The following is a 21,435-nucleotide window of genomic DNA, read 5'->3' as shown; positions in this document are numbered from 1 at the left end:
AAAAGATTGAAAAAACGAAATGGAAAAAAAAACAAACATGTGGGGATGGAATCCCCAACAAACAACGAGACAAGGGAGGAAGGAATGGCACACCTTTAGCCATTGTGTGAAGGCTGGATGACATTTATCAACAATTCGGTGGATGAACAATTTGGCGATTTGGTAATTTAGTGATGCATTTTGACGCCTTTTTTCATTCTTGCTAATTATGAAAACGTTTGAGAATAAAAAGTATGGCTTTTAAAGGTCATCACTGCACTCTAAAGTAGCTTTTCAGCATATTATATTGTACACATTTGATTGGGCAGTCATTTTGTTTCCTGTCCCATCCCTACATATGGAGTACTATTGTCAAAATTGTCAGCAAAATATTTCTAGAATAGCTTCTTTTCCCCCTCAGCAATACCTTTATTATTCTTTGTCATCCTCCACTTGATGTGTTTGAATTTGCTTGCCACTACATTTTGCAGGTTTGGAAGGATTGGTGCCTGAGATCAGAACTTTGTCAAGGTTTTAAGAGAAATTGCTTTTTAATCCCACCTTGTTGTCAAATTCAATTTGTGCACTGCCTCTACAATTGAGTGATTTTACTATCACTTCAATGTGCCCTCTCACAAAAGATTGGATCACCATATCCACAACACCTGATATTGATGCTACCGTGCAATACTTTCACAAAAGTTTACTTTCTTTCATGTACGGGTTTAGCCCATCCCATCTGTGGTTTTTCCCCATCCATCCTCTTGACCATGGTATATTGAATCATGTAGGGAGGAGGTTGCAGTCAAGCAGCTTGGAAAGATATCCTGAGTTCGGGAAAGCTTTCATTCCTTCCATAAGGATAGTTAAAAGTTTGTCCCTATCGCAAGGCAAGCCAGAAACCATCATCTTACAAATCTCATTGCCAAAATGTCAAAACAGACTCCTTCCTACAAGTCGTGGTGGTGCCTTGTCAAGTCTGTCTCTGATATTTTCTCCCCCACCATCCCATCCCTCTCCTCAAAGGGCAATTCAGGATGCAGACTCTGCCCAAGTTAAGGCAGAATGAATAAACTCTGTCTTTGCCTCCAAATGTCACATCCCCAATCCATCTGATTCTGGCCTCATCGTACCCCCAACACAAGCAATGTCTACTAATGTCTGCGTCCTTCTCACCAGAGAAGGGATAGAAAGTTCAGTCCAACTTGATTCTGCTTCAGGAACAGCCCAGCTGGCATCAGTACCCATGTTCTCAAATCCTGATCTGCCATTTTTGCTTCCCGTCTATATGCCATATTCAGTCTGTCCTCCTTTGGCGACCACCCCCTTGCAAGGAACTAAGCAAACATCACTGCCTTCCAGCAGAACGGTGCAAAAACATCCCATCAACTACAGGCCGGTAAGCTTACCGACAATTACAACCAAATTCATGCAATCTATCACTACAGCTTAGGTCAAGTCTCAAATCTTTCCTTTTTTTCCAGTCTGATCTCTGACCATCAGTTTGGATTCCATCCCAGTCAATTAATTCGGGACATGCTTCTGCTCCTTTCCAAGCAATGGTTTGAATTCCTAAATATCAAGCAAGAGGTTAGGACAGACTCACTGGGCATATCTCTGGCATTGGACAAGGTCTGGCATCCTGCTTTACTCGGCACACAATATGTAACTTTCAGAACTACATTATATATTTTGAAGACTGTTGATTCTTAACGAATCCTTTCTGAGGAGCAATACGTAACTTTCAGAACTACATTATATATTTTGAACCCATCCACCTTCATTCCTGCATTTATGACTTCTTCCATTCATGCAGTCAACATGCTGCCATCAATGGAAACCTCTCCTTCCCTCTCTTGAGAGGTGTCTGGAATTCTCAAAGGCCAAAGCAGTGTTTTGGACCCAGTCTTGTTCCTCATGTCTATTAATGACCTCTCCAATGCGTTGGAAAATTATCTCTTCATTTTTGCAGATAACTTCACATTGTGTTGTACAGTACCCCCATCCCTCTGCTAGGGAGACAGCAGCTGCATCTGATATGGAAATTATTATCCTGCCCAATGGAGGGAGAGAGAGCAGGATATTGTAATCGTCCGGTTTGTTTGTTTGTCAGTCTGTTAGCAACTTTACGGCAAAACGGCTTTAGCAAACACTATCAAATTTAATCCACAGGTGGGCAATGAACATTGGACGACCCCATTAACTTTTGGGTCCAATTGGATCAAAGGTCAAGGTCACGAAAAGATCAAAATCGTTTTTCGCTCATAACTTCGTCAAAATGATCTGATTTACTTCAAACTAAGCTTATAGTGAACTTTCTTCTATTTGTCACTTATAATCCTACCCATTCCTATAGTGAAAAATGCATATTTGTGAAGATCGGTAGGGTCCGAGTTTTGGGGGTCATGGTCGTCGGTCAAAATTACAAATTTTCCATTATAAATCAAAAAAGGTTAGGAATATGCGTGTTTACTATGGAAGACATATATCAAGTCCTTTATTGGCTTTCATTTGACACCATGACCTTGAAAGGTCAAAATCATTTTATGGTCATAACTTCATCAAAAATGGTTTAATTGACTTCAAACTAAGACTAAAATATTCCTTATTCTATTCCTTATAATCAACATTCAGGTTAAGGATGTATCAAATTTAAATTTGATCCCCAAAATAACTTTATGCCTTAAATGGGCAGGATTTGCTGTGCCTGGTTCGACTTTGTTATGATAAATAGAACATTTCCTTCAGTCATTGAAAATCTTGGTCGAACAGTCACTCCGGAATGATAGTAAAACAAACACCCATCGATTTCCTTGGTCCTTCGGTCTCTTGAATATATATATATATATATATATATATATATATATATATATATGTATCTGTATATATCTATATATATATATGTATCTATATATATCTATATATATATATGTATCTATATATATATCTATATATATATCTATATATATATATCTATATATATATATATATATATATATATATATATATATATATATATATATATATATATATATATATATATATATATATATATATATATATATATACATATACTCTACCAGTCAAAAGTTTTAGAACACCCCCATTTTTCAGTTTTTACTAAAATTTAAGCAGTCCAAGTCCAGTGAATAACCTGAAAAATAATGTAAATTTCAGAGTTGTTAAAAAAGGCCCTTTTCAGGGAACAAGTAATGGGTTAGCAACTGCAGCTGTTCTGCAGCAATGGAAGTAAATTAAGCCTTGAAAGTTGATGCAAACAATTCCTACAGGTGTCCTAACTTTTTTTGATTAGTCACAAACCCTCTGTCTGTATAAAAGCAGTGTTGGAACAGACTGTGTTGCGATACCCTCTGAAACATTATTTGGACAATATTGCACTGCAGGAAGTAGTATATTGCGATCAGAATGGCGAGAAAAAGACAATTAACAAAGGAAGACAGACAGACCATTATAACCCTTAAAAGTGTAGGTCTTTCCTTTGGAGAAATTGCAAAGAAGCCAAGGTGTCAGTGAGTACAGTTCCCTACACCATCAAAAGGCACTTGGAAACTGGAGGAAACTCTGACAGGAAGAGGTCTGGCAGACCCAAAGCCACAACACAATCAGAAGACAAGTTTCTGAGAGTCAACAGCTTGCGTGATAGGTGGCTCACAGGACAGCAGCTTCAAGCACAGCTTAACCCTGGTTGAAGTAAGGAAGTCTTAGTTTCAACTGTGAAGAGAAGACTTCGAGCTGCAGGTTTGACAGGTCAAGTGGCAGTAAGAAAGCCATTGCTATGATGGCAAAATAAGAAAAAGAGGCTTGCCTGGGCCATGAAGCACCGCCAGTGGACTACTGAAAACTGGAAGAAGGTCTTATGGACCGATGAATCAAAATTTGAAATCTTCGGTTCATCACGCAGGGTTTTTGTACACCGTCGAGTAGGCGAAAGGATGGTTCCTCAGTGTGTGACACCAACCGTCAAACATGGAGGAGGAAGCGTGATGATCTGGGGCTCTTTTGCTGGATCTAGAGTCGGCGACTTGCACAGAGTGACTGGCACCCTGAACCAAAAACGTTACCACTGCATTTTGCAGCACCATGCAATACCCTCTGATCCACGCTGAGTTGGTCAGGGATTCATCCTACAGCAAGATAACAACCCAAAACATACCTCCAGGCTATGTCAGAACGACCTTAGAAGAAAAGAACAAGACGGTAGGCTTCCAATCATGGAATGGCCAGCACAGTCTCCAGACTTGAACCCCATCGAGCTGGTTTGGGATGAACTGGACAGAAGGGTGAAAGCAAAGCAACCTACAAGTGCAACACATTTGTGGGAACTTCTGCAACAGTGTTGGGAAGAACTTTCCAAACAATATTTGATTTCCATTGGAGAAAGAATGCCACGAGTATGTTCGGCTGTTATTTCTGCAAAAGGTGGCTACTTTGATGAGTGCAAAATTTAGATTAAATTTTGGTCAACAAAACGATTCCATGATTTCTTTTTTTATCTGCAATTGTTTATTTGTTCTATGCTTTAATTTCAGAGTCCATTGAAACATTAAACTGCTTAAATTTCAGTAAAAACTGGAATAATGGGGGTTTTCTAAAGCTTTTGACCGGTAGAGTAGGCCTCACCATCACCTATGAACTTTCCTGCACTGACCACATAGCACAGCTCGCCTCCACCAAATCCAGCCACAGACAAGACATCCTCTGTCGATCCAGGTCTTTACTTGGAAAATAAAAGCTACTCAATGTTGACTAGGCCTTTGTCCATAGCTCAATATTTCATGGTCAGCCACTGGAAGACGTTCGGCCTCTTGAACTTGCAGGTCTCACCAGCAGCCATGACTGCTCCTGGGCCAACCACATACTAAAGCTAGCCTCCAAAGCCAGCTGCAGAGTGGGCATGCTCTGTCGATTTGAGTCTTTCCTTGGAAAATCAAAGCTACTCACAGTCTACAAGGCTTTTTCCATAGCTCAATGCAGTACTGCTCTCCATTATGGGCAGGCATCCCAGCATCATATCGGTCTCTCTTAGATTCTGTGGAATCTAAAGCTCTCAAAATTATTGGAATCTCCAGTGATGAGGCACCAGGTCTGTTGCTCTCACATCACAGGCAGGTTAAGTGGTCTCCGTTTTCTCCCATCCATTCTCCAAAATTGCTCCCTCTGCTCTCTCAGTCCTTTGCCACTCCCAAGCAACTCCAGGATGCATGCATTCTTCTTTGTTGAGGTTCAAAAATCCAGGTGGACTGAACACCTCATCTCTTTTATTCCTCACTTATCCCATCGATGCAGGAACCACCTTCCAGAGGCTGTACTGTCTCACTCTTCCCTCCAGGACTTCAAACAAGCAGTGCACCACCATCTCTTGTCCTCTCCAATTGGGATCCATGATTTATTACTTTATTACTCCCATTAACCTTTCCTAACCCAACCATTTTCCCTGTGAGTTTCAGTGTTTCCTCCCCACCTCCTTCTCCTCTTATCCTGTTTCTCAATTCCCTTGATGTTTGTCCCACTGTCAGTTAAACCTTGCTCTTCCATGAGCCTCACTCCTGTAAAGAAAAATGCCCACCAAATATTAAAAAAAAAAAATTCAGGATTTAAATTGCAAAAGAAGATGACTAAAAGAAGTATATTATCAGTTATTTTGTGTGTTAGCATGAGACTTGCATATATGCAAATTAATCACACACAAATACAAATCACAAATGCAACATTTTCACAAACAAGGATAACAACATAATAGTGAATAATCTATTTTTAAATAAAGCCCACCTTGTCTCCTTTGTGGTAACAATATAATTTACGGAAACACAAGTTGTGCGACAAGACAAAGTATGGGCAGAGGGAAGAGAAAATCGTCAGCACAGAGTGGCTTGGGGTGTCGGCTCACGTCGTTAACAATCCCACAGTGGACAAGGTCCCGAAGGAACTTCATGACGCTGCAGTTAGCATCACGATGGTCGAGTGTAGCTGCAGCAAGAGCGCACTGCAGGATGGCCAGCATGGCAGCACAGCGAAGCAAAGTCAATGGGCTGCGCTGGATAAACCTGAAAAAGTTAAAAAAAAATGTTGCTCTTGATGCAAAGCATTTTGATTTGTACATCATCCTACGATCAATAAAACACACTGTCATGTATTCAAGGCCTGAATAAGTTGTTTATGAAAAACAAATCTTTCACTCTTTGTTCAGCATCTGAATATTTACCTTCTTTTACACAAAGAATAATGCCAACTCCTCCTCCAAAATAACAACGATGGTTTTTGTTCAATCAATGACAACACTGTCTGATCGCAACAAGTAAGTATTGCACAACTGAGAGCTCAAAACGAACTGCCCCAACCTGGTCGCCAAGCGAAATAAGTCATCCACAGTGTCCGGATGATTCCGCAATCCACTTGGCTGGTCCAACAGGGAGAAGGTTGGAACACAGAAGGCCTAGAACAAATATAAGATGGCAATGAACAATTATACCTCCATTCTAAGGACATAATCCATTCCACAGAGAGTTTCAAGTGCATGAGATGATGATACCACATTCTGCCCTGCACAAAAAACAAGGCCAACAGTGAGATTTTTTTTTATATATACAAAATCTCAGCTCAAAGTGCAGATGGCAGGAGAGTATCAGGGTAAAATAATGACATTGGGGGTGATTTGGGGGAAAAAAATGGGGCACAAACAGGCAGGTGGATTAAAATGAGAACAAGAAGAGAGGAAAGAAAAATAAAGTTACCCACTAATGAGAGGGGGTGAGTGTGGGAGCGGCAGAAAAGATCACGGATTGGGTTGGAATATGATGCGTGACATAATCACAACCTGTTGTATTGAAGCCCTGGATGGAAGAGTGGGACTGTATTGTACTAATGCAGTAAAATGATTCTACAGGTGAAAGATAAGCGGCACAAACAAGTGGAGATGGGAAGCAAGCTGAGATTTTGAAAGGCTATCAAGGAGGGGGTTCCTAGAAGACCACATGTATCCTGGAGGAAGAGTGAGGAGCGGAGGGCTGAAAAAGAGGGAGCAAGACCATCAGAGAGGCAGAAGACAACAGAAAGGGCAGCAACTGTATATGATGAGAAAGCAACAGGACTGAGCCTCTATTTTGTGGGATATTACAATAATGTTGAAAGCGTTGGATTCCAGAGGATCTATAAATGAGAGGTGTGAAGCGAGTGCACCAACTCGGTCATAAAGAAAGGCCTTGAAGAACACATGCACTTTATTTTATAATATTTGAAGTCTCATGTGTGGCAGAGTTTCGCTGATGGTGAGGAATTGAGTGAAGCACCCAAGACATGGCTGAAGAAGCAGTCCAAAAACTTTGACTTTACTGGCATAGACAGCTTGAAAGACAAATGAAGCAAATGCAATGAAATCAAGGGATACTGCATTGATAAATAAATAAATAAATAAAAAGTTGGTGGGCTTGAATTATTGCAATTATCTCAATCTTAGAACTTTTGGAATGCCGAGAAAGGACATGGAATGATGGAGGATATCTAGTCTGTAGCTTGGCGTTGACAAATCATCTGTCCAGGGGATGCCCTGGTTAATGCTGGGGCTCAAGAGTTTGAGGAATATGTTCTTTGAGGAGCTGATCAAGCAAGTAGTTGGGTGAACTCGCTAAACGATCCTTCCAAAGAGACAAGGTGAGAATGTATGCAAGACTTGCTTCATTGATGCAACATTCCCACCTGTCAAACAAGCATCAATGATCCTTTCCAAATATACTGAGAAGCATGCGATTGGAGCCCGAACTCAACTCATGATGCTGGCTTGGGGCACTCAAGCTTGTATTAGAATGGGAGGAAGACGTCTACGACCGAGAAATATGTGCCGGTTGTGTGCATCGAGCAAGTTGGTGAGCCAGTGGCCTTGGATGTGGCCTTGGATGGCATTGAATGTGGCCTTGGATGGCACAGGAAAAAAATCTTGATGAGCATAAGTGTCCCCAATATTGTCAAAAGCCAACACAATGCCCAGAAATACATCCTTAACCTCCTGTTTAAGATTTAGGGCTTCTACCAATTGCCGAGAGAAGTGGTAGCATAGCCAAAGTTTAATGACCAGGATCGAAACACATGGATCAAAACACATGATCAGAAATCAGGCCATTAAAGATAATGAAATCTATCTATCTATATACAGTGCCTTTAGAAAATATTCACACCCTTTGACTTTTTCACATTTTGTTGTGTTACAGCTTGAATTAAATATACCATCAGAGATGGGGAATCCTCCGCCATTGAATGAAAAAGGTCATACATATTCCAGATAATGAGGGAGGAGGTGAATTGGAAACAAGACACCATTTGGTCATCATCTCGAAAAAGTTCCCCAGGGGTGAGGAACGTAGCAACCAAAAATAATTGAAATCAGATAAGCGGTTTTCCATTTATTACAAAAAATATTTTTTCAAGATGGCCACCCCAGTCGGCAATCTTGGATCGGGCCACGCCCAAAATCAATATGGTTCTTCCTTTTTAGGTGGTTCATGTGTGACCCAAATTTCAAATCGATATGGCGAACAGTTTATGAGTTATCGCACTCACAGCTATAAATGTTGACGCCCGGACAGACGGACGACCTGGGTGACAACAATAGCCCCCTTCCGCCACGCAGCGGGGGATAAAAATGGATTTAATAAAAAAAATGTTGGCACAGATCCATACAAAATACCCCATAACGACAAAGTGAAAACATGTTTTTGAAATTGTTACAAATTAATTAAAAATGAAAAGCTGAAATGTTTTGCGTAAATAAGTATTCAACACCACCCCCCCCCCTCCACCATCCCCAAGTCAATACTTTGTGGAAGCACTTTTGGCAGTGATTACAGCTTCGAGTCTTCTTGGGTATGTCTATCAGCTTTGCACACCTGGATTTGGGGATTTTCTCACATTCTTCCTTGAAAATTTGCTCAAACATTTTGATGGGATATTATATTCCCCAACTTCATTGAAGGCTCAAGCAGTGCTTATTTTGCAAAGTTCCTTGAAAATGAGAGATCCATTCTCTATGCTCCCAATGACAAAGTAAGCAAATCTCTGCAAACGACTAAATATGCCCTTTCACGTCTCTGTACAAAAGTGTGAACTGACCAAGATGATTCAGCATCTGGTATGAAGGTGGCATTCATATGCATGCTGTCTCCATTTAGTCAAGCGCAACAAACGTCTTTTTATGATCTTACAAAAGCACACTTGTTGCTCCGCTAAAAGTCAAGCAAAATGGCAAGTGGTTAAATTTATCAATGGGGCTCAGTCCTGTGTGGCTTACGCCAATTCTCTTAATCTTTTGAGCTACCACACTCACCCTCAATCTTTAATCTACCAAACAGGAATTTACCAAACAGGAAATGACTAGTCTTTCCACCAAAAGAACACTGCATTCGCTGAATTTTACAGTCACAACTAGAAGGGCACTCGGTATAGCACGTACCTTTACCCCGACAGACTAATGCCTGAACCACGACAACATATCGGGCCAAATAGATTTTTGAAATACCATGCAATATATCGTTTTTGGCCTGATCTCTCAATGGTGAAGAAGCACTCAAAAAATTCCAGTCATCGGATCCGGATCCGGATCTTCACCAAATTGAATCAATTCTTCCTTGTCACACACCCAATGTGTCCACCAAGTTTCGTCCGAATCCGTCCACAACTTTTTGAGATATCATGCTATATATCATTTTTGGCCCTGTCTTTCAATGGTGAAGAATCACTTTTTTTAAATTCAAGTAGTCGGATCTGGATCCGGATCTTCACCAAAATCTAATCAGTTCGTCCTTGTCACACCGAACCTGCCGCCCAAATTTCATCTGGATACATCCACAGCTTTTTGAGATATCCTGCACACAGAGAGACAAACAAACAGACAAGCCGGTAGGTGGCGATGGGTCGCCGAACATGGAAACTATAAGATATAGAGCAAAATGGATAGGATGTCTTATAGCGGATAGGGAATCACCTTAAGATTATGCATATCAAATCTCATCCAGTTCCATCTACTGATAACTACTTGTGTGATAGGTGGCAGCTGCAGTAACATAGGGATCTATTTGAATGAAAAGTACCGAAAATGCGGTTTGAAATCGGAAATCCCCAAAGTTCGAGGGGGTGCTGTGGGTGAACAAAGATCTAAATCGAAAATCCGGCTCGATCGTTTGTGCACAATGTATTCCAGATGATTAGTGTGAATTTTCATGACCATTCGACCATAACCCTAGGAGTATCATTTGGCGCGAAGGCACCTCCAGCTCTCGCATATTATCGATTTTTGCTCTAATTGACCTTTGACCCCTGACCAAAACAAAATCGGTCAATATGTCCTGAGGCAAAGTTGTAGTACTCATTGAGTACCATGAACCTGCAAAGTTTCATTCGTATCAATGCACTCTCCTGGTCGCTAGGGGGCCTTCAATGTTTGCCAATTTTCGCGCATACCCTAATTGTAGGGCGCACTGCGGGTAAAGTATTCCATACATCACAAAAACTGGAATATATTTGATAGAGCATCACCTGTAGATCGTTCCTGCCAAATTTCATAACCCTACGTGGGATAATGGCTTTCAGAATTGATTTCGCGTGAACGGTACCGATTTTGAAGGTTTTTCGGTTGTTGCTAGGGAACCAAAGCGTCCCTTGCAACCATCACAATTTCCAAAGCACTAGGTCATAAGATGTACCAACCACCCGAGTTTGGTCAAAATCCGCCCATGTTTACTACCAAGTATGCTGATGACAAACGAACAAACATCCAAACAAACATCCAAACAAACAGACAGAATTACTGACAATAAGGGTCACCTATTTCGGCGACCAAACAGACGGGAAAAAAAACATAACCTCCTTCACCTTCGGTGGTGGAGGCAATGAAAGGATAAAATATGAATGCACTCTCATATACACACTATGGAAGGTAACTGCATGAAGGAAGGAAGGTATGGATACAAGGGATTTGTTGTTCAAAAGGAGGTGGTGGGTGATGGGGAGGTGTACGGTGGGAGAGGTGGGGGGGGGGGGAGGAGGGAATACATCGTTATCCCCTCCAGTGGAAACATTTAATCCATATAATCTGACACCTTTTATGTAATCTTCACATAATGGAGCAAACATGAATGTCACCAAAACTCCAAAGTTGATATGTGGGAGAAACAATGCCACCTTTGGTGGCATAACCTCCATCAACCAATGCCAGTACGACAAATCATCTTCCTTTAACCTTGTGGTATGGAGTATATGTTATGTTGTGACAATAAAATTTATTTCAAAAATGACAAACAAAATATGAAACTTGCATTTCCAAGACTGTGCCTCTCACACATTGCCCACCAAAGGGAGGCCGAGAAGAGTACACCCTCCTGTAGGGCGGGAGTGCCTGCTAGTTACCTCCGCCACTGAAGGTGGATGGAGATCATGTTGTCACCCATCTGTCCGTAAGCAGTAGGGTCCAGCTAGTGTAGTAGATAGTAGAAAAATCGTGCAAATTATGATACAAGCATCAAATTTGGCATTTCTGTTCTGCAGGGCTTTCTGGTCAAATCTGCCCGATTGGCCATTTGAAAATCCAAATTTTGAAAAATTTGAAGAAAAAAAAAAACTTCAAAAAAATTTGAAGTCACAGCTGGCTGAAATTCTTGAAGCGCAAGTGAACATCCCAGACAGAGAACCAAGGGGAGATGCAGTCATCATTGATGGCTCAGCACTTATCAATGCCCTACCTCCCTCCACGCACTTCAAAGATAATTGATGACTATGCTAAAGAAGACATCATCCCAAAGGTGGAATCCTATGGTGCCAGGTACGAGAGGGTGGACGTAGCGTTTGATGTGTACAAGAAGTCAAGTCTGAAGTCCGAGGCAAGGTCGAAAAGGGGGCAAGGAATCAGAAGAAGAGTGACAGGAACCAGTAAGACCCCAAGTAACTGGAGAAGCTTTCTTCGAGATGACAGCAACAAGATTGAGCTGTTTCACTTCCTTGCGGAAAAGATGTGTGAAGCACAGATGACAAGCACAGTCATTGTCACAAAAGGAGAAGATGCCATCAGCAACACAAGGGAGTCACTGGATGCTGTGTCTCCATGTGGTCATGAAGAAGCTGACACTCGAATATTTGTACATGCCAGGGATGCAACGACGGATGGGAGAAAGTCCATTATCATTAAGGCTAATGACACGGACGTACTAGTCATAGCAATATCTGTAGTGCCATCCTTACAGGAACTAGGTCTTGAAAACATGTGGATTGCCTTTGGCCAAGGAGCCAAGGTGCGATGGATTCCAGTCCATGAGGTAGTTTCTGCAATAGAGCCTGAGAAAGCTAGATGGATCCCATACTTCCATGTGTTCACTGGATGTGACGTCGTGTCTGCCTTCCGCGGTAAAGGGAAGAAAACTGCATGGCAGACTTGGAACGTCTTTGATGATGTTTCTGAAACATTCACCAATCTCAACCAGCATCCAACATTGATTCGTGATCCTGACTTTTTTTTTTTTTTTTTTTTTTTTTCAAATTTTAAAAAAATTTGGATTTTCAAATGGCCAATCAGGCAGATTTGATTAGAATCCCCTGGAGAACAAATGTGCCAAATTTGATGCTTGTATCATCATTCGCACGATTCCTCTCAAAAATTGCTGTTATCTGCCCCCACTAAGCGATATGTCGATATACCGGTTACGTATATCAAAATACTTTTCCATATCGATATTCTGAATTTACCAGAATACCGAAAAAAAAAATCGTTATGGAAAAAAACCCAAAAACAAAACAAAACAAAAAAACGGTATATCACCAACAAATTGAAGAAATGTGTTTACAATGTTGAAACACCGCACATGATTTATAAAGCTTTGATGCACTCAGCATCTCAGCTAAAGATGGAACAGGAACAGTGAAACGTATGACGTCAAGACGTACCAGGAAGTAAGTACAGTAGGTTTTAACTTTTAAACCTCAGTAACCGAGCTCTTCAGCTCCGTACAAGCAATTACATTTTTCTTTGCCCTCGAGGTTGGTTTTAAAGCAATTGGTTATTTATATGAATTGGATGTGCTTCAGAAATCCTGTGCAGAGTCAGTGATCTGCAATAGCGATACTGGTACAGCATTCCACGATAGTCATACCGGCACAGCAATTGCGATGGATTCCGACCTGTGTCGGTTACCAATACTGATCTCTCTTTAAAACAAAATCATTTTCAATACAAGTTGAAAGTAAAATAACTGCTATCATGGGGGGGGGGGACTTCATGTGGGAATACTTTGAAAAATTACCGTCAATGGTGTGTACGTCATATATGAATATGTCATGGGCCATTGGACCATTGAATACAATTTTTTATTTTTTTTTTCAACATTGTAATATTGATACACTGATGAGCCAAAACATTATGACCACTGACAGGTGAAGTTAATAACATTGATTGTCTTGTTACAATGGCACCTGTCAAGGGGTGGGATATATTAGGCAGCAAGTGAACAGTCAGTTCTTGAAGTTGATGTGTTGGATGCAGGAGAAATGGGCAGGAGTAAAGACCTGAGCGACTTTGACAAGGGCCAAATTGTTATGGCCAGACAACCGACAGTGGTCCGAGGAGGGGCAAACCACAAACCGGTGACAGGGTGTTGGGCGCCCAAGGCTCATCAATGCACAAAGGCAACGAAGGCTATCCCGTCTGGTCCGAACTGACAGAAGGTCTAATGTGGCACAAGTTACAGAAAATTTTAATGGTGGTCACGGGAGAAATGTGTCACAATCCACAGTACATCGCACCCTGCTGCGTATGGGGCTGCGTAGCCGCAGACCAGTCAGAGTGCCCATGATGACCCCTGTCCACCATTGAAAGCGCCTACAAGGGCACGCGAACGTCAGAACTGGACCTTGGAGCAGTGTAAGAAGGTTGCCTGGTCCGATGAGTCCAGTTTTCTTTTAAATCACGTGGATGGCCATGTAGGTGTGCGCCGTTTACCTGGGGAAGTGATGGCACCAGGATGCACTGTGGAAAGATGATAAGCCGGTGGAGGGAGTATAATGCTCTGGGCAATGTTCTGCTGGGAAACCTTGAGTCCGGCCTTTCATGTGGACGTCAATTTGACACGTATCACCTACCTAAACATCGTTCCAGACCAGGTACACCCCTTCATGGCAATGGTATTCCCTGATGGCAGTGGCCTCTTTCAGCAGGATAATACGCCCTGCCACACCGCACCCATTGTTCGGGAATGGTTTGAGGAACATGATGAAGTGTTCACGGTGTTGCCCTGGCCTCCAAATTCTCCAGATCTCAATCCGATTGAGCATCTGTGGCATGTGCTGGACCGACAAGTCTGATCCATGGTGGCTTCACCTCACAACTTACAGGACTTGAAGGATCTGCTGCTAATGTTTTGGTGCCAGATACCACAGGACACCTTCAGAGGTCTTGTGGAGTCCATGCCTCGGTGGGTCGGCGCTGTTTTGGCGGCACACGGAGGACCAACAGCATATTAGGCAGGTGGTCATAATGTTTTGGCTAATCAGTGTATACCCATGTATGACCCCACCGGTATATATCTCACAAAAAAAAAATACCGACGGAGCCTTGTGAGCAGGATATCTTGTTACGGATTAGTAAATCCTATATAAATCCTATATGTTTGGAAATGTTAAGTTTTGTGTTAAAGACATGATTGTGAAAATTTGGGAACAAAGGCAACTCGAGTTTCAGTGAATTAACTAAATGAGATGCAATGTGGGACAAAGAATTCGTGCACAGACATCGGCATGCGTCATTGGCATCATGACATTGGGATGGATTGTCAACAGAACTTTGAAGATGACTGGTGTTGAGGCTGAATGCTTTGGTCAACAGGGGCTTTGCACTGTGTGAGCGAATTGGGGGAAAGTTTTGTCATGGAAAACGACACTCTCAGCCAATGGTCAATTTTTGGATTCAGAAAAAGTCACCTTGCTTCATGATTGACCTTGCGAGTTTGCCATATAAAGGTGAGGCGAGAAGCAATCGGGAGAAGGAGAAGCAGATGCGACACGGAGGTGATCTTGGAGGTGACCCAGAGATCCAGCTCTTGCAGCGTACAGAGCTTTGGAACGGTGGAGTGCTGGGCACAGTGGGAGATGGGCAGCGATGGTATCGTGAGCCTCTGCATTGATCACACAGTGACCACTGACCTGGTTAATGATCCAGTGTACCAGGTTGGTGTACGGTTTCACTCCTGCTGCCCGATAGGTTGTGCTCACGAAGAGCCAACGCAGCACGCTGGCGTGCTTCCCTTAACAGCTGTTCAACAAGATCGTTCCCTCCCTCCACCTCGTGCCTTCTCACGGTTCGGCTGGAGAAGCAGCGAGACACCACTCTGTGTGACAATGTACTCAAAGCGGATCACTAACCTGCAAGGTTCGTCTCTGCATGACCATTCATTTCCATACTCGCTTCAACTAAACGGTTGTTCTCACATGGCAAAAGGTTCAAGGATCTGCACGCTTGATTCGACACGGCAGGTTTAATTGCATGTTCGGACACTGCAAGATGTTAACTTTGAGTCACGGCACGAATCCTGGTAAAAGGGGGTGTATTAAAATGTGAACGTAAAGTTGCCTTTGTCAAAGGAAACTGCCATAGTAAAGAGTTGTTGAAGTATTTGAAACGGCATTGGAAATATATGCGTGTAACTTTGATTAAGCATTGACCAATGACCATGACTTATACTTTCTTGTGGGGAAGTTTACAGTCACTGATGAATTATTGATTGAATTGTGATCGAATTGTTACTGATTGATATTAGCGCATTTTAACAGTGGGTTATGAATAAATTGCATTTTAAAGTTCCTGCTGTTGTATGTCACTGGTTATCACCTGGCTGGTTGTCAATTGATTGAAAAGTTTAAAGTGATCGTTTTTATAGCCTGCAGTGCTATCCCATGGAACACTCAAGAAACGCTCGTTTCGAGGTTTTGGAGGTCACAGGAAACGATCTCCAAATCTTATGGATGGGTTCGGACAAAGCTTGGTGGACAAGTTGGGTGTGCAGCAAGGGTAAACCGATTCGATTTTGGTGAATCGAAGATCTGAATCCAGACCCGGACACACATATTTTTTAATTATTAAGGGATTCTTCTTCATCGAGAGATAGGGTCAAAACGACATTTAGCACAACACAGTATTTCAAAAAGTTGCAGACAGATTATGACAAAATTGACAAATTGGATACCAAATTGGAAAAGTTGTGGACAGATTGGTAGTTGAGTTAGGTTGGTGACAAGAACATTTTGGTTCAGGTCCAGATGCAGAATCAGCCTATCAGTGGGATACAAAACGTAAACTGTTCAAAAGCCTGGTGTAGATAGCACTCTTCCGAGTGCCATTCTGGTTACAATAAATATATCACTGCAGAAGTAAATATTTACAGGTGTCAATCTGTTCATGTTGTGCATTCTAGATTAAATACCCCTCATTGAACTCATTAAATAGGGAACAATTTTACAAATAAGTAAGAGAAGACGATACTTTCAGCCAAGGTTCATACCTGCAACATATCTAGCAGACCTTGCCGACAGCCTTCCTCTGACCCATATTCATCTACGAGGATTGAACCAAGATAAAGGAAGCACGAGTGCTGATGTGTGTGGTACACTCTCACCATCTGCACACAGAAAAAGATAACTGAAAACTACCCAACATAACGAGTTGATGAAAAAAAAAAATACTCTGTGCATAGAAACATTTGTCGACACAATGTGGAAAATAAAAAAGGTTTCATTTCTATCACTTTTTTGAGCAAATAAACATCCATTTTCCTCTCCAATAATTGATCCGACTCTTTACTGGCAATGTTCAAGTCCCATGCATTTGAAGACCCACCTGAGTTACAAGAGGGTCTAACAAAGCAGCAGAGCCCTTCCCAACGCAGCGGATGGCAAAGCGCAGACAACGGCAACACCTTTCCACAATGCGGTTGTCTGCTTGGTTTTTGGTAAGCGTATCAGACAATACCGGCCAGATCTGCAAGACGCATCACACACAAATCTGTCCCATGCTGAATAGTATAACAAACATGTATTGTAGTCAACTTGGGATGTTACAATTAAATTTCACCTCCTGGATGACAAGCTGGCAAGGATGAACTTGTCCATTTTCAACAATGGGATTAGTATGTCTGTTACAAAAAAAAGACAAACCACATTTCAACATGAAAAAATTAAAAGTCATTTTCATACTTCAAACACCTATTCAATCATATAAACTTGTCACTTGCAAGATTGCCCTTCATGTTGGCGAACTTTGCCTGAAGTGATGCAAAATACTGCATCTATTTTTTCAGCCTCAGCAACCATTAACTGGGCTAGCAGGATAGCTGAGGCAGTGTACTCACCTTTGAGCCATCTACTTTGGGTTCAGTCTCAGACAGGACCAGGATCTGACAAACTGTAGCCCTGGTGCTTTTCAAGCAGGTTGTAGTATCAAAGAATGTCTTTTCAGAAAGAATATTAAGATTGCTTTCCCCTCATCCAACAATTGCTTTTGAGTATTAGTGTCTCCAGAATATTTGGAAATATAATAATAACAACGAGAAAGCATTTGAAAATGCAAAGCCTGTCAGCATCTGCTTTGTATTCAGACCTCTTCGTCTTCTGCTTCTTCCATATGCTAAACATGACAAAAAAAAAGCTATAAAAAAAAATTCAAAATAAATTGACGATTTTAGGCAACCTTGACCACTTCACCTCAAAAGTAGTAGGCTTCAGCGACCCAATATGCAAACCGTGCTCAAATTTCAAAATCAGATGAAAATTGATTTTATGCAATCTTGAACTTTGACCTTTTTATCGGAAAAAAAAATAAAGAAAATGGCTTCTAACTTTTGATTGGTTGAGTTGGGAAATGATCAGTGCTCCAATATGCAACCAATTCAGTGACCCAATACACAAATTCTTTAAATTTCAGGTCAAATGGATGAAAATTGATGATTTTGTGTGATGCTGACCTTTGACCTTTTGACCAAATGATTAATATGTCTTTTCTATATTCTCATGAAAAAGATTTGTTGAAAAAAAAAGCTCAAATGGTAAAAAAGAAAAACGGTAAAACGGCCCGGACAGACGCAGAAACAGACAGAAAGACCACCGTTTCTAAACTCTGACTAAAGTTGAACACTTTCAGCAGCACCCTGGAATGGAGTATCAACCAGCCCATTAAAATATTTGATTTATGGGCATTAGGGTGATCCTTATTCCTCAACTTCGGATTTTCTCAGCTCCAACCCCGGAATTCGTTGGAATAGTCGAGAAAACTCTTCTGGTGTTTTTATTTCAAATTCCAACAACATTTACCTCTCCCTTATCGACCTTGAAGTTTAGCCTCAGTTTCTCGGGGTGGCTGACATTAGAACGACGACGTAGCGACCTGTGCTGAACTTTAAAACGCTCCTGTAATGTCCAATCGTCTCTTTTGATGTGATACGTCGATCTGTGTGTTTGTGTAATGTGTAATGTGTATTACTCGTTCTTCTCACCGCCCCCCTAACATTTTTTTTCTTTTCAGGGTGAAACTTCAAGGTCGATGAGGGAGGGGTAAATGTTGTCCGATTGGAAAAAAAAGTTCACCAGGAGAGTTTTCTCGACTATTCCAATGAATCCCGGGGGTTGGAGCTTAGAAAATCCGAAGTTGAGGAATAAGGACCACCCTACCACCCTAGTGGGCATCATTACACTTCTATTAAAATATTTCATTTGTGGGCATCATTAGCTTCTATTAAAATATTTGATTTGTGGGCATCATTACGCTTCTGGGTGAAAGCATGGCAAATGGGACATTTCAATATTAGGGTATCAAAAGTAAATGTTTAAATCCATAATTATGCCTGTTCAATAGATATAAATTTCATATTAAATCTTGATCTGCACCAATATGAATAGATGTTATGTTGAAAATTTTGAGGCTCTATGTTGAACGGTTACTATTTTACAGGCATGTGAATATTGCCATGTTTCTGCATTTACAGTGTAATCAGTGGCCAAATTTGACATGGCATTTTTATTTGTGTAATATAAAACATCAGATGGCAGCACAGGTAGTAATTAATGCTCCCAGAAGGAGGCTATGGCCTTTACCTTTCATCCACATGGAATTTTCCTAGAAATGCAGCATGGTTTTGACAATATAACCACTGCAGATGACATGCCTTCGTAATCAGCTTGTGAAAGAAATCCATAGATGCCGCAATAGCCCACACAGGTAAGCTTAATTGTATTTTAAAAACATGTAATTACTTTTCAAATATTAAGTAGAAGTCACACTACTTATAACAAGCGCTAAAACTTGTATTTGGTGCTGTGTATTTAATACATCAGCTGTGAACTGGCAAGTAGTCCATTTCTGTCACGTACCTCAACACCCGACTTACCCCCATAATTTTGTTAAAATTTTCAAAAATATAATATTTACAATCATTTTCTTTATGTCAGTTGGTACAGGACATGTTATAAAATGTTAATAGTAAGTAAGGGCATCTCTAGAATATAGATTTATATTTTAAAATAATTAACTTGTTATTTTCTGTCATGTACCTCAACATTTTCTACATATTTGTTATTTGTGCAATATTAGGTGCTCTATACTGAAAATTCTACACAATGAATGAGCCTTGTGCATTAAATCTCTCCATCTATGGTTACAGCTAGTATGATATATCCCCAAGAGACTTATTTAACAGACTTATTGGACTATAATTTTGGTATGCCAATATATGCGATCATGCAATATATCCCAAGGAAATTGTGGAAAAATTGTTCTGTGAAGCACTTTTTGAGGATTGCTACTGTCTCACATAAAGTATTGTATGGATATATTCTAATTTTATTTGCATAACTACCGAGTAATAAAGCACTTAAAACGAATAAAACATACATAACATTTAATTATTTTTAAATAAATTGTCAAAAATAGGGAAAATAGCAAAAATGCCTAAAATTAGTCCACCAGCAAAAACTGCAGAAAATGCATAAAATTGTCCATAAAGTGTTTTTGACAGTTGCTAATGTGTTAGATAAGTATTTATATGTGTAATATTCTATTTTTACCTGCTGCAGGTTTTTTTTTCAAGGTTTTTATCTTGGTATCAAGGTTTTTACCTTGATGATTTAGCCAGCGTATGCCTGACGTATGCAAAATTTGGCTAAAACGCTGGCACACGTCGAATACGTTATGGGTAAGTTTGTACATGTTAAGAGCACGCTGGCATACGTCGTAGTACACTGGCTTTTTTTTCGTAGTACGTTGGCATACGCCTTTGTACGCCGAGGTGTTAGACAAATTTTCCATGCTTGAAATTTTTCGACGTATGCCAGCGTATGACTCACACGTTCCGCATAACGCTGGCCATAAGTTGTAGGCACGTTACGCTATCATTGACACACGTCTACACATGTTACTTGTAAGTTACTCATAAGTCGAAACACGTCAAGGTAATGGTAAGCGTCAGTGTTCCATTCTCCCTGTTTTTTTTTTTTCTTTTCTTCTTCGGTATGACGGTGATGTTGACACTTCGATTTCTAGTGCGGTTATAATATAATATAATTAATAGGCTGCCGCTCAACGATTTAAATCATAACCGCACTAGAAATCGAAGTGTCAACATCACCGTCATACCGAAGAAAAAAAACAAACAAACAAACAAAAAAAAAAACAGGGAGTCTGGAACAGACACTAACCATTACCTCGACGTGTTTCGACTTATGAGTAACGTACAAGTCACGTGTGTCGACGTGTGTCAACGATCGTGTCGCGTGCCTACAACTTATGCCAACGTATGCGGAACATGTGTCATTCGTCGAGTGCGTTGAGAAATTTTCAACATGCTGAAAATTTCTCGACGTACTCGGCGTATGACGACGTATGCCAGAAAACTACGACGTATGCCAGCATGCTCTTAACATATACAAAACTTACCCATAACGTATTCGACATGTGCCAGCTTGGTTCGGCAAATTTTTCATACGTCGGCATACGCTGGCTAAAACGTCAATGTGTGACGGCGGCTTCACACTTCAATGTCTAGTGCGGTTATGATTTGAATCGTCGAGCCGCATCCCATGAATAGCCTACGCCACGTGATCGTCGGCGATACGCTGCCGCGCTATGCAGAAGTTTGACTATCGTTGGGCATAGGTTGTGAACGCCGACAACACGCTCAGCATTCGTTGGTATAAGTTATCTATATGTGATTAAAACGTTCTGTGTACGTTACTAATACGGGATGCATACGTCCAGCACGTTATTATATGCCCAAAACTTAAAAACCTCAATAGTTCAGCGTTCGCCAGCGTTTTACATACATTTTAAGACCTTGCCATACGCTGGCTAAAACGTCAAGGTGTGACAGCGCCTTTACTCTAAATGAAAGTAAAAACTCACTGAGGGTCACACATTTTGTGAAATTT

The 21,435-nt window shown here is 41.0% G+C and overlaps 1 protein-coding gene across 2 annotated transcripts in view; it reads right to left on the bottom strand.

Annotated features, from left to right (window-relative positions):
- Positions 1-21,435, bottom strand: part of TNPO3 (transportin 3) — a 143,120-nt gene that overhangs the window by 41,161 nt on the left and 80,524 nt on the right. For both annotated transcript variants that reach the window (XM_085884079.1, XM_085884080.1), the window contains exons 14-18: positions 17,093-17,153; positions 16,859-16,999; positions 16,524-16,640; positions 6,339-6,433; positions 5,888-6,044 (exon numbers count right to left, since the gene is read on the bottom strand). In XM_085884079.1, coding sequence (XP_085740205.1) covers positions 5,888-6,044; positions 6,339-6,433; positions 16,524-16,640; positions 16,859-16,999; positions 17,093-17,153 — 571 coding nt within the window. The remainder of the gene's footprint in view (positions 1-5,887; positions 6,045-6,338; positions 6,434-16,523; positions 16,641-16,858; positions 17,000-17,092; positions 17,154-21,435) is intronic.

Source organism: Eptatretus burgeri, chromosome 6, assembly GCF_056783735.1.
Source record: "Eptatretus burgeri isolate ZD-2024b chromosome 6, Ebu_testis_v1, whole genome shotgun sequence".
Lineage (NCBI taxonomy): Eukaryota > Metazoa > Chordata > Myxini > Myxiniformes > Myxinidae > Eptatretus > Eptatretus burgeri.
Note: the sequence above shows the minus strand (reverse complement) of the source record. Positions and strands in the feature narration are given on the sequence as shown.